Raw genomic sequence first — 17,168 nt, 5'->3', positions numbered from 1 at the left:
CGGGGACTAGACGTAAGGCGTCCCGCCCGAGTTGAATTCATCTCGCGCGTGCTTTCATTACTTTATATTTCATCCCGGAAAGACTGTTTACATGACGTTTTTCGTCACGTTTTATCCCGGGATGACATTTCATTCCAGTGCTTCGTCCTGGGATGAAATCGTCCTGGGATGAATTCATCCCGGGACGAAAACTCAAGTTATATTTTATTAGTCCGCGTAGGTTACCCGCATTATTCATTTTCAGATTGTCCTTTAAATTCACCAGTAACTATTTATTTTGATATACCGGAGGGTAGAAGGCCACTGTGAAAGTAAATAGCTTAAATGTTTGCCTTTAACATAACTGTGACACAGTGATTCCGTACAGAGGTCAAAACGCGCTGCCTTTATCCGGAGTATAACGCAGTACTCATAGGCAATCTGACACAGCACAAGCAGTTGGAAAGCACCACCTCACGTCTAGCAATATTTAGTTTTCATTTTTCTAAAAACAGTTTTAAGTTATGTCTTATTCATATTTCTTTGTTGCACAAGTATTATTAAGCATAACGAAAAAAGCAATACCTTTCGTTGCCTCCAATTCCCAAAACACATTTTCCTGTATCACTGCACTGTAAGTAAGATGCTGTTCCATACGAGAAGAGACTCAATGTGTTTCTAGCTGTAGTCTGCAACCACAAACAAATGGTGAACTCATCAAGCGCTTGGATCTTGCCATTAAAAACGATAAAGTTTGAAGTGTCATTGGATGGGAAGTGAAGGTGAAAGTCATCGTGAGCATCATCTGAAAAAAAAGGGATACACCAAACTGAATACATGTAAAAGTTTAGAACTTGTTGCTTTGGGGCTTAGGGAAGTGGTCATAACAAGTGTACTCGACGAGGTAACACCTTGTTTAGGGATAAGGCGGCTATGCAAGATACCACCTGTCTGGTAAGCCTTAAAATTTGAGTTGAGACCTTCATATTAGATGTCCATGAAGCTTGCCTTGCTGGAGACATGGCACAAGGAGGTTTGAATCTTTTTCTTAGTTTCTACTCCTTATAGAGTGGGGACTATACAAACAAGACACCATCTTTTAAGGTGGGGAAAGGGGGGTACATAAAGAGACCACCTGTCTCTTTGCAGAGTGGTGGGTCCTGTCTAAGTACAATAGTTTTGACCATTTCCCTTAGAGCTTAACGAATGAGAAGAAGAACTTGCCAGGTTTTCCCCCTTTCGCACAAAAACCGAAACTTGCTAGAAATTCTCGCTGCGCAAATAGATTGTTCAAAGTGTTTATTTTTTCCCTTATTGCAAAAACTACACTTGGTTTAACAATTAGAGCGAGTTTATTTCAGCACCATGGCGTTGAAGTGCAACAACAACACTGCCGATAATTTAAAGTTCTCTAACACTTCTAAGCACTTTGTTCTCACAATATTTCATTTTTTAACTTATGTTGATATAAGCTCTTTAAAAGCGAAAATTTAACGGTGTTCACATTTGTTTGATTGATTATTCTTGGTTAGTTGCATTTACTTGTTGCGTAAAAACTGCCTTCTGTTTGTGTGCCGAACGTCACTGGGAAAAAGGTCTTTACTTCAGCGAGTCTGAAGGAGGCATGACAAACCTGTCCAGAATTCACAGCGGTCTCCGTATGTTCCATCATGAATGCAATCACATCTGAAGCTTGAATCCGCTGAACAACTCTCAGTACAGCGGGCTAGGTTTTTGCATGGAGACGACAAGCAGCCCTGTAACAAAACGATCGGAGAAAAGTTACTTTTTATTGTATGATATGCTTATAACAACGAAACTTTGCCGGCTTCATAACTATTTCCCTTCATTACCGATTTTGTTCTGTCAAGCGCCCAACCTCGTATAAGCGCCCACCCTGTAGGAAGGAAAAGTTAATAAGCGCCCAGCCTGGAATAAGCGCCCACCCCCAACATCCCTCATAAAAAACCCTGAAGTGCACAAGAGGAGTACTGTATTGACTTTTATTGAAATTGACTTAGTACTACTAACAGACCTCCGCGAAGACCGAGTCAGTTTTCTTAGTATTTTACAAAAACTTTCAATAAACAGTTAAATTTTTGCTTTAATACATCTACGTTCAAAATAAAATAACTAATTGCTAAAAATGATGAAACTTTAATATGCGCCCAGCCTCGAAAAAGCGCCCACCTAGAATAAGCGCCCACCTAGAATAAGCGCCGACTCTCTAGGTCCAAGAATTTAATAAGCGCCCAGCCTCGAAAAAGCGCCCACTCTAAGTCCAAATTTTTAATCGAATAAATACGGTAACTATTATTTACCTAAACCTTACACCTTCTACCTCTTCAGTGAGTAAAATTGTCGTTTCATGATGCTGGATATTTTATAAGATACATTTTGTTTGAGCATAAAAAAAGTACTCAAACGATCTACTTACCTCTGGGCTGGCTTCATAGTACACAAGTCCAGCAGCCTCTTTGTAGTCGGCAGATGACGATGAATTTCTTGTCGCATCACTCAGTTCACAGTTGGTTCCCATTCTTGCAGTCACATTAAAGTTGAACGAGTTACATTCTAAGATGGCTGTACACTCCATGCCACAGTCAATAGGCGAGTCAACTTTAAGGCTTGTAATTCCATGATTTGACAAAGCAAAACCTATAAATACACCAAATTAATACATTTTTTCACAACTAAATTAAAATTATACTTACTTCTAATACCTCAATAGCTATAGTACCGTGAAAACTCTATCGTCAGATAAAATGATTTTACTTTATTGTCAAGTATAAGAAAAGCAGCACCGTATTAGGTTGGCGTTGGTTTTCTTTCGCTTTTTGGCCATAAGTTTAGATTCACCTTTGCAATTCATGGCTTTTTTTTAATTATATAAGCAAACTTAGCTTTTGACAAGATCAACTATAACATTTGCGTCTACTTGCGTCTCCGTCCGGCCAGGACTTGCGATGACTTGCATTCACTTTTGTTGAGATCAAATTTGCACGCAAGGCAGCGTAAGTTCTTCAACGTTTGGCCACGCAACGCAAGTTTAGCGCGTGCAGTAGCATTGAAATGGCTTTTTGACAACTTTCGTGTACTTGCAAGTAAACTTGTGAGTCCATTTTGTGGCCAACCAACGCTGTAACTAGAACCTTTAATAATCATATTCTCAAAGTTGAATCGACTTACATAAAAATCTTAGTTAGCTGTTAACGTACCAAGAGAATTGAAAACGTCTCGACTCTAAAGGCTTCTTTTTTTAAAGCTTTGTTCTCATAGAAACCAGTATGGAGTTCCTGATCCGTTCTTGGTTGAGGTTAAGTAAGATGCATCGAAAACCAAGCAGATGTCTGCTCGTTTTATGTTTACAAGCACAAAGCAAGGTTTAATTCTATTTTCTTACCTTCTTCAACAAATTCGAACCGTTTGGATTTTGCACAAGTGCGTTCCCGACTCACAACCATGCGAGAAATGATAAGAAACACAAGAGACATCAAGAGTGCATTTAAAGGCAGCATATCGACGAAAAATACCCTAACGAATATGCCTTACGTTTATATTACACGTAGTTTTAATTTCTTGAGTTGAAAGTCTCCCGACACGCACCTTTTTAGTAAGATTATTGGATTTTCCCGAAGATGATTAACATTTTTCCAATAAGTGCTAACAAGCACTCATTAGCTAATTTTATCATCAATAAAATTAATTGTCGCAAAAGTTCTAAAAAAACCCAAACATATTCGCACGTTTTCTAACAAAGCCTTCTTGGCTTAACCAGTCACCTTGATTTTTTGTAAAACAATATTCTGACTCTTCTAAACTTATTACGTCTTTTATCAACTATAACTCGCCGTAAAACATTGCAAATGTTGTCTACTGTTTTGAAGATTTTAAGACAAAATTTACTAACAATAAGACAACAGAATGCTAAAAAACAATGAATTCAGTTTGTTAAGCAGTTTTGTACTTCAGACGTGTACGTTTCAAGAGCGACTTCACGATTAATAAGAAGTCATTTTCAGCTATTAGAAATTATCGAAAATTGAAAATTGTCTAAACTCTGTAGTTGTTGAAAATTGCCCAAATTTAATTCAGCCTTCCTATTCTAATGTTACTTCATCCAATTACCGTATTTATTCGATTAAGCGCCCAACCTCGAATAAGCGCCCACCCTGAAGGTAAGAAAAGTTAATAAGCGCCCAGCCTCGAATAAGCGCCCACCCCTACCCCACAAAAATATTGAAGAGGAGTATTGATTTTTTAAAATTGACTAATTACTACTAAGAAGACTTCCTCCATGACCGAGTTTTCTTAGTATTTTACAGAAACTTCCAGTGAATAGATAAAATTCTGCTTTGGTACATCTTCACGTTCTGTTATTATTTATTGTTTTGTTACAAAAAGAAACTTAATATTTGCTGAAAATCGTGAAAACTTAATTAGCGCACGGCCTCGAATAAGCGCCCAACTCGAATAAGCGCCCACTCTCAAAGACCAAAAATTAAATAAGCGCCCAGGGCGCCTAATCGAATAAATACGGTAAATCTACTTATTTAACTTCACACGGTTGCCGTTCGCCGTTTTAACACCTGCATAATGAGTCTATTGTCAATTCATTTACAGTAAAATCTGACAGCAGTAATGAGCGAAGAATATTTGTAAACAGGTGAATGCAGTTACCTTGATTAAAGGGACTTTGTCACGGATTTAACCAGATTTTTGAACAGCCAAAATTTATAAAAAATAATAGTCCATTTTTATTTAAAATTGCTATATTAGAGCACTGAAACTGTTAACGAACTGTGGCTGAAGATGACTGCAGATGGCTTGGATGGAAGCGGATTGCAACTTGAAAAAGTAAGGCTTACTTTTTCAATTTGTTTCTGCGCGTCTTCAAAAAATCGATATTTATAGCCTTAGCTTGATTTCTATTCGCAAATTAACGTTTTATCTTCCTTTAAACGTTCAAAGTTGTTTTTATGGGTTAAGTTGCCTACTACTAATTTCAAAACAGTTTAGACAAAAAAAATCTGCGAAATCTTCGCAACATAGCTTCTTTAAAGGAGCCCCTAAATAATGCAGACCTTGGTTTAACGAACAATACTCTTCGCCCTAGTAAAAGTAATATATAAACGAAACCTCGTTATAATGACCATATTTTATTTTGCCAGCGCGGTCCTTCGTTATATCGAGGTTCCACTGTATTCAATTTCGGCCAACTGAAAAGTTCGAGAAAGAGAGCCCTGTTTTTTTATTGCAATAAGATGGAATACTTCTTCTCAGCCCAAGCTAATGATAAAAGCCACAATGCTTTATGAGACTCTATTTATAAGGGTTTGTATGGGAATGAGACAATTTTGTTTTTAATTTTAAAAAGGCTAAAAAGAGATAAAAGTAGGGTAACTTGATAAATATTTTCTTTCTCTCCTCAAACATGTATTCTGGTATTAATCTTTCCTCCTTTACGACAACGAGAAGCTCAGTAAACGGTTCATAAACAAACTGAACATTTTCACGGATTGGCGCTTCATGTTTATTATTCTCTGGCAAACCCGAAAGATCAAACGTTTATTTAACCTCAAAGACAAAAACGGCCACAAATCAAATGTTATCTATCGTGCCGTGTGCAATTGTGGCGAAACTTACATCGGCGAAACAAAACGTAATTTCACAGTGCGGAAAGCAGAGCACGAGAATAAGACCCATAACTCAGAGCCAGCCCGCCACCTCGAAAAAAATCCAAATCATAAATACACATGGAACATCGCATTCACGGATGATCATCGCGTTCACGGATAACAAAAGTGACTTTCACTGTTGCTGTGTCAGGGACGGCGGAACATTTTTCCAGGTGGGGGGCTGACTAGTGACTTGAAGTGGGTGGGGAGGGGGGGGGGGGCTTAAGAGACTCTTCTCTTATTTTCGGAAAAAGTGGAAAGGGGGCCGGGGGGGGGGGGGGAAGGAAATAAAGCCCTCCCAGCCCTCCCTGCTCCGCCGTCCCTGTGTGTTGAGTCTTTGTTGTTTGCAAGCTCCTCAGGTCATTTAAAGCGATTTCATTGAGTTACCGCTTTGCGAAGATTTTAAACACGTGTATTTTATGTAATAAAAACGCTGAAAACAATAATTGACCGCACTTCACTCGAAGCTCGTCGAACTATTCGATAAACATTTGTCAAATCGCTGACCTATCACGTGTTCGTTCATTTATTTTCAGAAAAAAATCTTAGAGAACATCAACGAAAGACTCCTACCAGTTTTCATCACGGTAGGTTCCCATTCTGATGAGAAATTAAGTCGCCAAGTTGAGTACTTCCAACCAGTTGCTTTTCGACTGCAATGAAACTCCTTGTGCTAGATAATATATTCAAGATAGCTGACTTTTTTTTCGCATTCCTCACGGGCAGTTTGCACTTGGGCATGTGCCACTTGGGCATAGCGAGTGCTCAAATATGAAAATTTATTTTATTGTTTCATCGTTTTTCAATGCCCTGCCAGAGACGTTAACTTCGATTTAAAGGGTATTAAAGGACAGGAAAGGCCAAATCAAAGAGCAACTTATCATTTAGTAGCAAAAATGTATTTTCAGACGCAAGACATCGTTACTCCAAGTGTAGAACGGCCCGTAAGGAACGCGAAAACAAAGAGAGCTATCTTGAATATATTATCGATCGCGAGCACAAGGGTTCTCAGTGCAGTCGAAAAGCAGATGGTTGGAAGTACTCAACTTGGCGGCTTTGAAATTTTCTCTCAGAATGGGAACCCACTGTGATGAAAACTGGTAAGGGTTTTTCGTATGTGTTCTTTTATCCCATGCTTAGATTTTTTCGAAAATTAAATGAACGAATACGTGATAGGCCATATGAATATAACTATTTAATTTGACCTTGTATGCGTCATAATATTGTGCTTCTTGTTGTGCTGCTTGTGTTTGCTGTAGGCAGTGTAGGTTTCTGAATACTCACTTTCTTTTTGATAAGGTTTTGGGGATCATAATCCTTTCAGATGACCGATAATCTGGCTGCCCGGTCCCATTATAAGTGCGCCAACTGTCACGAATGCATCAGCGTAGCATTTTTTAAAGGAAATTTGACCAGCATTTTGTGCAGCGAGTTGCATGGTCAGGATTGTCATGAAACTTCCAGACACAAAACATGAAAGCTCTGAGCTATATTTTCTAAAGTTCCGGCGAGAGTAATCTGTCGTCAGGTTTTTTTTAAATTATGGTCAAACAAGGTTTTGAAAATATTTTGCTCTCACTGGAAAGCAAATTGCACTTTCTTCAATTTCGAACATTTTTCATTTAGGATGTAAAATTTTGAAGATATCGGTAAAATTTTTCCTGCCAAAAAGCGCGACTCACTATCACGTAAATAAATAGGTTCAGGCCACCTTAGTTGCACTTTGAGTAATTTGCCGTTTAGTTGTGATTATCCGCTTAATTCATTTTAGCAGTCAGCGCATGACATGAGAGGGCAACGTACGCTTGCTTCGACCAGAAATCGCAAATGTTTGGGAAATCGAGAGCGTCGTCGTCGTTCGGGCCACCTTAGTGGCCACTTTAGTATCTGTTATCGATCGATAGGAATAAAAAATCAGGACAGGTCCTTTGTTTCAAGATCATACCGTATGTTTTAATTGGTTTCGTACTATTTTTGCGTCGACAGGTCACTTTAGAATTACTGCCGGTTATCTGCCAATAAGCCGCCAAGTAATCAAACTTGATATATTCTTTTAATAAAATGAACTTGGAACCTGAATGTCTTTGTTATCACGTGATTGTTTTTAAAAAGTAATTTACCAATGCTTTTAGCAATTTACATGGAAAGCGCGCTGGCTTAATGTTAGTGCGCTGAACTCCGGATTGAGCAGTCTTGGATTCGATCCCTGGCCGAGGCACTGCGTTGTGTTGTTGGGCTAGAGACTTTACTCACAAAGTGCCTCTCTCCACCCAGGTGTATCAATGGGTACCGGGGGGTACTGACCCTGCGATGGAGTAGAAATACTCCTATTCTCGCTTCATGCCGCAGAAAACGGGATAAGTTCCGTCCTGATTGGGCCAACTAGGTTTGAACGCATATTTTATTATGTACCTTATTACATGAAATTTTCGCGACACGTTAATTTCGCGATTTTGAGGTGCGCATATTTCGCGACACTTAAATTTGAATTCACGATTTTGCGAAAATTTTGCATTTTGAATCACTTTAATTTCGCGTTTTTTAGTAAGACACAATTTACGTTTCCTTGGCGATATTATTTAACATGCCCTTAAATTAAAAAAACGACTTTATCAAAGGAACAATAACGTCAAAATTAACAAAAACGCCGGCAAGGGCGGGACTAAATCTCGGCAAAGCAACAACAGAGCAATTCTCACGATGTCTACAAGTAGCAGAAGTAGGTCATGCTTGTACATGCATGAGTTTTTGTTCTTGAGTCAATTCGGACGACAACATATTCACACTGATTTAAGTGGTACTAAACTTATTGTTGCTTGATTGTTGACATAATGTGAGTCACTTAGTTTTCGCGTCATGTTATGTTCGCGACACTTATTGTTCACGTCACTTTAATTTCGCGATTTTTTTGGAATCGCGTAATTCGCGAAATTAACGTGTCGCGAAAATTTTATGTAATAAGGTACACGATGTTTTCGAATACTTTACATCAAGCACTAAGCTAATACTCGTTGATGGTTGATGTCTGCCACGTCACCCAACAGACATTTTGTGAGTCCCAAACTTGAGCAAAACAATTAGAAGTTTTAATATTTCAATACCACTTAATATTAAAATCACACTACATTGCACGTGTAAAGATTAAATCTTACTTTATTCAGTTTTAAGCACAAGGACATATAATTTCTAAGTAACTACTTTTTCTTGGCAATATATGTGAGATCGTTGTAGCGTAGTAAACTAGAAAAAATAAATAAAAAAGAAGTCAACCCACTTTAAAGTAGATACTGCTTATTTTATTAAGGGATAATACAAGATATGTTTCCTTTTTTTTATCTTAAATCTTAAGTCTATCCTTCAATCGTTCTTAGCAGGATCAATCTAACTAAGATTAGCGTAGCCTGCGAATACAGCCGCCTCTCATTCGCTTGCGCTACTACTTCGCGTTTTGCACGTACTAGCGGGAGCGAATGAGAGGCAGCTGTATTCGCAGGCTAAGATTAGCGTCAACTCTACTAAACGAACTGAGTTCAAGAGAGCATCATATATAACCCTAGTTTGTAAAATTCCAAAACAAAAACCCTTAAGCTTAATTTCGCTCTAACGTGGACTTATTTTCGGGGGTGGGGGAGAAGCAGGGCAGCGTTTATCCCAACATGGATGTAAAAATCTGAACAAATTAACCCGCGTAACGGTGAAAAACACCAAAGAAACACTACAGCATAGTATAGTGGGGCGCTTATTCATATTGGTTTCGGAAGCACTTTGCAACTGATATTTGAGGGGCTTTTCTTTGGCTGGGAATCTGATTTTCAGGACAGAAATTGGGGTACTTTTTTCAGGAAGTTAACGTTTATGCAAGTAAAACTGTCTAGTATTAATCGAGGCACATTACCTTTTGCTGATGATAGGGAAACTGAGAATCATTAAAAAATCAACCGAAGACCCCGTCGTACGATCCAGGAGCCGACAACGGCATCGGGATGATGCCATCCACCGTCAACCCCTGAACGTGCAAGAAAAGAAAGAAATATATACTGGTCAATATTTCTGTATCTTAAGCCTGGTTTTCACTAGCGACACAAGCACAAGCGCAAGGATAACAGCTCTTATTTCTCCGTGAAAACGACTTCGACTCAAGCAAAAGCACAAGCGCATTGCATTTGGATGCTTGTGCTTGTGCTTGCAGCAACCACAAGCACAGGGATCAAAATTTGTCCTTTTTGCGTGATCACAATTGTGCTTGCGCTTGTGCTTGCGTCGCTAGTGAAAACCAGGCTTTAGTGAGCCCCTCCCAGGGGATTCAGGGAACAAAGGAACATGGCCATTAAATAATTGGGAACAAGGTAACAAAAGGAAAATAAAGGAAGGAATTAACGCAGAATCAAAAGCTGTGTTTCTGAGATTTAAGGAAACAACATGGATCACAAAAAAATCATGGACAAAATAATTTTAGGGAACAAGTGAACATGGAACCCCATAGTCTGCGTAGCTGGCGGGATTAGCGCGGGGAGAGGAAAATCGCGGGCGAAGCTAAGCCCGCGTGCGTGAGCGGCGAAGCGGTTCCGTCTCTCCCGTTCGCCATAAACAATGCACTCGCATCCCGCCAGGTATGCAGGCTAGGAACCCCCCTGGGAGGGGCTCCTTTGTTAATGATTAAGGATATTTAAACGTTTTGTTTTTACGTTACATATAGTTATTTGGATAGATACGGTTTAAACGCTTATCATAAATGATGTTTTGGGTAAATTACTTGTTTGTCAGAGCAAACAGATCTTTTTTTAGTTGTTATGAATGGAACTTTAAGTAGTAGATAAAATATGAGCGGGAGATCTGTATGGGCGTTTACAATGGCGAGCCGATAGGCGAGCCATTGTAAACGACCATACAGATCGGACGCGAATATTTTATTCTACTTGTGAAATGAAAACAATAAATTGAATGCAAAGTATTGTGATGCGAATCAGTACAGATCTGTATCAAAAGTTAATGAATACTAATTAGCTGAGCAGGAGTTTGTATCAAAAGTTAATTCTATTGTTTGATTTGTATTGGGGTTTACAGTTGTGTACATGTGATATGAATATGGTACTGGGATTGGTTTGCACTCGCATGAATATTTAATGAATTTTACAAGGTATATCATTGGACTTTAAAGTTTTTACAAATTTAAGAGGTTAGATCGCCAATTGCACGCAATTTGTCGCAGGACTGCCTGTGTACAGCCGTCCCGCTAGTCGCCGGAATGAATCAATATAGCGCCCTCGATCCAATATTAAAGTGTTAAGTTCTCCACCTTAATAGACCATATTCGTATTCTCGGAAATTGAACTGTAACTAGCTTGCAATGGAGGCTAATTCGGGGAAATATCATTAAAAAGAGCTTCATTTCATGTCATTTTTATTTGAAAAGATTACCCGCTTTAGCCTCCATTACAAGCTAGTTCCAGTCTTTAAACACCGCCCTGTCAAGGGTATTTTTTTTTGCAAAATGCGTGCGTATTCTAATACCCCCCCCCCCCGTTATTTCCCTCGTTTGTAAATGTATATGCCCTGACCGAGTTAAGTTTTGTTTTGTTTTGGGTGAGAACGATTTATTTCGTCAGTTCAGAGCTAATTTTTAAAAACTTTGTAGAACGGAGCTAACCAAGTTCTCGATTTGTATCTTGCGTACCTCAGACTGATAAGCCTGCCCCTAAGAGAGGTTGCTCGCTGGCTATTCAATTATGTCATGGTAAGACTGCAATAAAACGAATGCCACGACCCGAATAAGCGCCCTGTCTGCAATAAGTTAAGCGGCCTCCTATCCCTTGAACTGCCAAAACCCGGACGCTAAGTTAAGTCAATTCATACGCCGTTTATCAGCTTCTTGAAATCAGCTTTGCCATTAAAAAAACTGAAGAGGGCTTGGAATTCACATGTACTCCTGTACTTTTTAGTTATTTCATAAGAGTTGCAATCCTTTCAATGCAATATTGTTAAATTAAAATCATTCGGGCTCCACATTCGGGCTCTAAATGAGCACCACGTCGAATAGGGTTATCTAATGTATTTTGGTAGAAGTACAACCTAACATTTCCTTTACGTTTTTCTACTTAGTTCAGAACAGAAGGATTTCTGAGCTTTAATTTAAACCTCGACGAAGCTCTCGTGGCCATGAAGCTACGAGAGTTTCTTTGTGAAAAGAAGAATACCATTTGTGGGGATTTTCTCTCCAGAAGATGTCTACTCATTACATAATCGACAATCCAAAGCGAAGTAGGAGAGCGGAGGGGCCGGGGCCGGGGCAGGGGCCGGTGGTGCTTGTATGGAGCCCTAGATTTTTAGCTATCCTGAGCCCGGACGACCAAGGTTTTCGCTTCTTGGAATCCAAATATGTATTTACATATATTTAGAGTATTTCCCGCGAGCAGATACTCTTCAAAACTTAACCTCAACTAAGCCAGATAAATTCCTTACCCCATCTGTTTTCTGGTGCTCTTCGAGTTTCTCCTGGAGTCTGTTAATTCTATCAGAATAAGTGAACTGTGGTTATTTAACACTCTATTTGACAGATAAACTGATCAAGGTGAACGGTATTTAGTAATTAAGAAAGCAAGCAATGTAAGCGAGTGAGTGAGGAGCTAACGGCTAAAATGACCTGCACAGCTAAAAGTCAGTTTTAAATTAAGCATTCTACCAGTTGAGGTATTACATTAGCGGTTAACTCTCAGTCAGCGCTCTGTTGAATAATTTGTTAGAAGTGTAGCTACACTTGTTGAGATCTTATACCACTGAAGGTTGAAAGTTTTTCAACTTCCTTTGAACTGCTCAAGAACTGGTCGCTAAACAATGCAAACACCAAGATTTAAATCCAATACCCATCAACAACATTTTGCTGACCAACAAGTTTCGCATTCATGCCTCTGGGCCCAGACACGGGCTCCAAAAATTGCGTCCTGCTTAAGCACACTTTACCAAGAGAAGATGGGTCAAGATAAAAAACAACAGGCATCTGGCAATGGAGCTCGATCTGTCGTACTGCGGGAATAGCTCTTACCTTTTATTCATTCGACTTATAATGTCTGGGCAGTTGTCCAGTGCACGTGGGCAATCATTGCAGAAAATCTCAAACTTCATTTTCAAGTCAGTGACGCTGTCAAATAAATTAAAAAAGGTTTGTATCAACTGACAAAAAAAACATCAACGACCAAAAAAGAGGCATGGAAAGGCTGAGTGTTAAGCACGGTTGAACAAAACATTTTTCAGATAAACGTTCTTAACTTGCATTGGAGGTAAAAAGAAACTTGCGGCGTCATTTGCAATGCGAATCAGTCAGTTATTTGTTTTTTTTTTTGCGTTAAAACTGTAGTCGCCAAAAGACGTCACGCAATTTTAACAGTCCAAAGTTAAGTATTCGATAAATATAGCAACAAATTTAAATCATGTTATTTATAGTTGGTTAAACTGAAGGAGGCTGAATTGTTAAACAGTAAATTAAAGCAGGGGTTATTTCCCCTGGTCCCGGGGATGTCCTCTTATATAATATGTTTTCCCTTGTACTGAAGACTACTCGTTCAAATTAATTATAGTTTTTTTTTGTTTCGTGCTTACTGAGAAAAGGTACATTTAAATCTTAACTAAGGAAAGCTAAATATAATAGCATAAAATAGCATAGCATTTTACTTACCTTGCGATGATTTCATTGACCGTTGTAATAAGATACTGCGTTATAGAAATTAAACGAAGGAAACAATTACTATTGGTCAAAAAATTGTAACATGTTTAGCGTGAAGGATTAAATAGCTATTACATGCTACTGCTGGAAAAGAAAGGTTTAAGAACATGGGCAGCAGCAGCATCGGCTGCGGAGGACAGAACACCCTTTAGGCAGAGAGCTTACGGCCCAATTCTCCAATTGGAGAACGGATAAATGATGATGACATGCTACTGCTGCTGTAGTACAGTTATATGTTGAATATTTCATCTCGGCTAGATATCCATCCATCCGTCCTTTAGTCAATCAATAAACAGACAATGGTTACTAAGAAAAGAGAGACTTACTTCATCAGTCAACTGGTTGTTTGCTTCCTTTTCCTTAAGATCCAGACGCTTTCTCTCCGATTCCTCGTTTACCCTAAAGTGCAGTGATAGTGATAGTTAGTCTGCATTCGAACCTGCTCTGAACCATGTCAGTCTGTCTATCGTTTTCTTACCATTAATACACTAGAAGTCTTTCTACCCCCTTTTGATAGGGTGTTAGTCCAGAACAGAGCTCCCCCCAGGATTTAATTCGCCGGTACTTAATCATGGATCCTAAGTGGGGAGAGGCACTGTGAACATTAAGTGTTCTACCCCATTACCCTGGCCAGGACTCGAATCCGGAGCGTTGATTGGATGTGAAGTCTAGGGCACTTTGTCAGTTTTGCCTCGCAACGCAATCAATCAACCGTGACAGCGAACGCGACAACTTAAACCATTAAACGCTCAACCTCTTATAAAAAGCAAAAAGCAACTTTATTTATACACGGTTTGTTTTTAAAGCTAGAAGCTTGTGGGGCCGTGTATATGAAACAAATACTGAACAAATATAATATATTAAATAAACATAACATGGTTAAAAATCCCAACTGGCAGGAGGCAGACCAGTTGGCTATTTACAAGCATGACCGAGGATTTGAACTCGGGACGACCGAGAACAAATCCAGATAGTGGTCAGAACGGGACTTGAACCCGGGACCTCCAGATTTCAAGTCCGGCGCTCTAACCACTCGGCCACGCTGCCTCCTCTTATCCTAGGCGTTCTGGCCGAATGAGACACATAATAAAAAAAAAAAAAAAAAAAATAAATATATGTTTATAGTGGTCATGCACTTAGCTTCATATCTCAACGAGATAGCTAGTTTACAGGCATGCCACTGAAACAGAGGAAACAAAGATTTTTAAATGAACATAACAAGGTTAAAAATCCCAACTGGCAGGAGGCAGACCAGTTGGCTATATACAAAGCGTGGTCGAGGATTTAAACTCCGGACAACCGAGAAACAAATCCAGCTATTGACAAGGGCAGGTCTTGAACCGGGGACCTCCAGATTACAACACCAGCGCCCTAAACCACTTGGCCACGCTTGCCGAGTGGTAATTGGTTACTACAGCTGCTAAAGTTGTCAAAACTTTTAACCATGCATCCTGATACATCACAAATGACACTGTATTTTCGTGAAACTTAAAACAACCTGGTGGGCCAAGTGAAAATTAAGGAAATAAGTTTAATTGAACACTAAAGAGGACACGAAAGCAATGAAAATGACACACGTCGCTTTATAACAATAAACTCTTGGGAGATAACGATAGAAGCATTAGTTAATATGTTTTAGTAGAAACTCAGCTGTGTTCTATTGGAAATCCGCGAATCTGATTGGCTCTCCCACTGTTTTCTAGTCGCCGATAGAAAACAGTCGCGCGCTCTAAGCGGTAAATTTTCTTGATTTTTGTCTTCAAAGTGCACAATATTGTAGGTTTTGGACTGCAATCCTTTAGAGTTTCTACTAAAACAATTAGACTACTCGTCCTCGTTTTCTATGAGCGATAGTCAACTCGACTGCGCCTTGTTGACTATTTGCTCATAGAAAACTCGGGCTCGTAGTCTAATTGTTAAATATAACCCTTTTCGGAAATTAATATAACATTTACCACGCGGATGCTTCTTTCTTCTCATCAGTTTCAGCTTGAGATCTAGTTTCAATCATGTCCATATGCTGATTGTCACATTGTTATTTAATGTCATTTTCTAATTTATTTCCTGTCCTTTTTACTGGTATTGAAAAAATATATAGCTATTATCACTCTTGTCTTAGGAATTAAAGAGCTGAAATTGTACGATTGACCAATTGTTGTGAGAATTTATACAGTTACTCACAATTGAGCAGGGCAAGAAACCGCTTTCCCTAGCCCCCTTGCAAAGCTCGCGGGGGAGCGGCAAGAGTCTCAGCTTCCTTGCAATCTTATGTTTCCCTATTTAAAGTTTTTGTTGTTGAGACTGACTAACGAATTCCTTTTATTTACCTCGAGCGTTCAGCCTGTAACTCTTCGCGGCGAGTTTTACATCTAGAAGGAAAGAAAAAGTCGGCATTCATATGTGGACACTGGCCAGTTAGAATGGTAGCCTAGCTAGTTGGGGAACATTTTGCAGTAGTTCGATTAATGTAGTAGCAGTAGCAGTAGCTGTTGAAGTAGCAGTAGCAGCAACAATAGTAGTAATAGTAGTAGTAAAAGTAGTAGTAGTAGTAGTAGTAGTAGTAGCAGTGTCAGTGTCAGTGGCAGTGGCAGTGGTAGTTGTAGTGGTGGTAGTAGTAGTATCAACTAGGCAAAGGTACTTTCAAAACAAGATCACTTTCACGCTCAGTCTGTTTGCACAAAAAAAACGATCTTTTACCCGACAGCCAGCTTAAGTAAATGTAAAAACATCCTCTTACCTAGCATGGCTACTGGTACGCACAGCTCCAAAAATAATCCCAACAGCCAGAAAGAGACCGAAGACCGCACGGTTACTCATCGTATGTGTTCAGTTTACCCGTACTCGTGGACGACTGAAACTGCCAAATGAATCGATGAGCGCGTGAAATGTTTTTTATAATTATACAATGCTTTCAAACCATCTGGTTCATTCAAAAAAAGTCTTTTTGAATAAAAAACCTCTCTTAACAGCCAAAATTAATACTTCAAAGCCAAGACCAACGCGATCTTTTGTAATTTCAGCCATGTAAATATTACACTTATATTTTTTCATTTAAACCAGGTTACTAATTATCCAGGCTGCGAGAATTGAAAAACAAAAATCTTGATAGATATTACAACCTTTAGAAAATTATTCTAATTGTTACTTGTTCAGTTGAGCAGCTGTCTGCAAATATCGAGTGAAAGTGTGCAAAATGAGAAAAAAATCGAAAATTCTCAACTTCGCCATACTGTTGTTTTTGTGAAAGTAATACATCAATGATTTTTTTAGATGAAAGGCGACGACAGTTTGTAAGCATTCGTATCAGTTCTCAAAGGGTACATACACAGGACCCAGAAGTCACTGGCCAACCGGCCCACAAATGAACAAATTAAGATACATTCAAACAATTAAAATATCCTTTAAAAGAGGACATGTTGCTTCACAGTTTGAATAGTTAAATGAGCAATTTGACTGCAAACATGATATTTCTGGGATTTTTAAATTTTTGGCCTAATTTGCCGATTTCGGCATGAAAAAGTGACCAATCTGAGAGCGGAAAACTACTCAAAGTCGCTTCCTGTTACGGAAATCGGGAAAAGCTCCGGCATTAATTAGGAGCTACTAGGTTCGAACGCAGACTTTTTTTATGTTCACGCTGTTTTCAGATATTTCAAATCACGCACTAAGCTAATACTCATTGATGGTTGATGTCTTTCTCGTCAACCAATCGACATTTCGTGAGTCTTTAACTTGTGCAAAACAATATGAAGCTAAAAATATTTTAATTAAACTTTATATTGCAACAAGTACTA

General features: G+C 39.0%; 1 protein-coding gene across 1 annotated transcript; it reads right to left on the bottom strand.

Moving 5' to 3' along the window:
• Positions 1-8,794: 8,794 nt before the first annotated feature.
• On the bottom strand, positions 8,795-17,066 carry LOC144646366 (uncharacterized). Its single transcript, XM_078505922.1, has 8 exons — positions 16,112-17,066; positions 15,702-15,743; positions 13,701-13,773; positions 13,327-13,361; positions 12,697-12,792; positions 12,117-12,165; positions 9,553-9,663; positions 8,795-8,897 (listed from the first exon to the last, which is right to left on the bottom strand). The coding sequence occupies exons 1-7, from the start codon at positions 16,189-16,191 to the stop codon at positions 9,592-9,594; spliced, it is 447 nt and encodes a 148-aa protein (XP_078362048.1). The 5' UTR covers positions 16,192-17,066; the 3' UTR covers positions 8,795-8,897; positions 9,553-9,591.
• Positions 17,067-17,168: the final 102 nt, after the last annotated feature.

Source organism: Oculina patagonica, chromosome 3 (assembly GCF_052425735.1).
Source record: "Oculina patagonica isolate OP01 chromosome 3, crgOcupat, whole genome shotgun sequence".
NCBI classification, from domain to species: domain Eukaryota; kingdom Metazoa; phylum Cnidaria; class Anthozoa; order Scleractinia; family Oculinidae; genus Oculina; species Oculina patagonica.
This window is presented reverse-complemented; position numbering and strand designations above follow the sequence as displayed.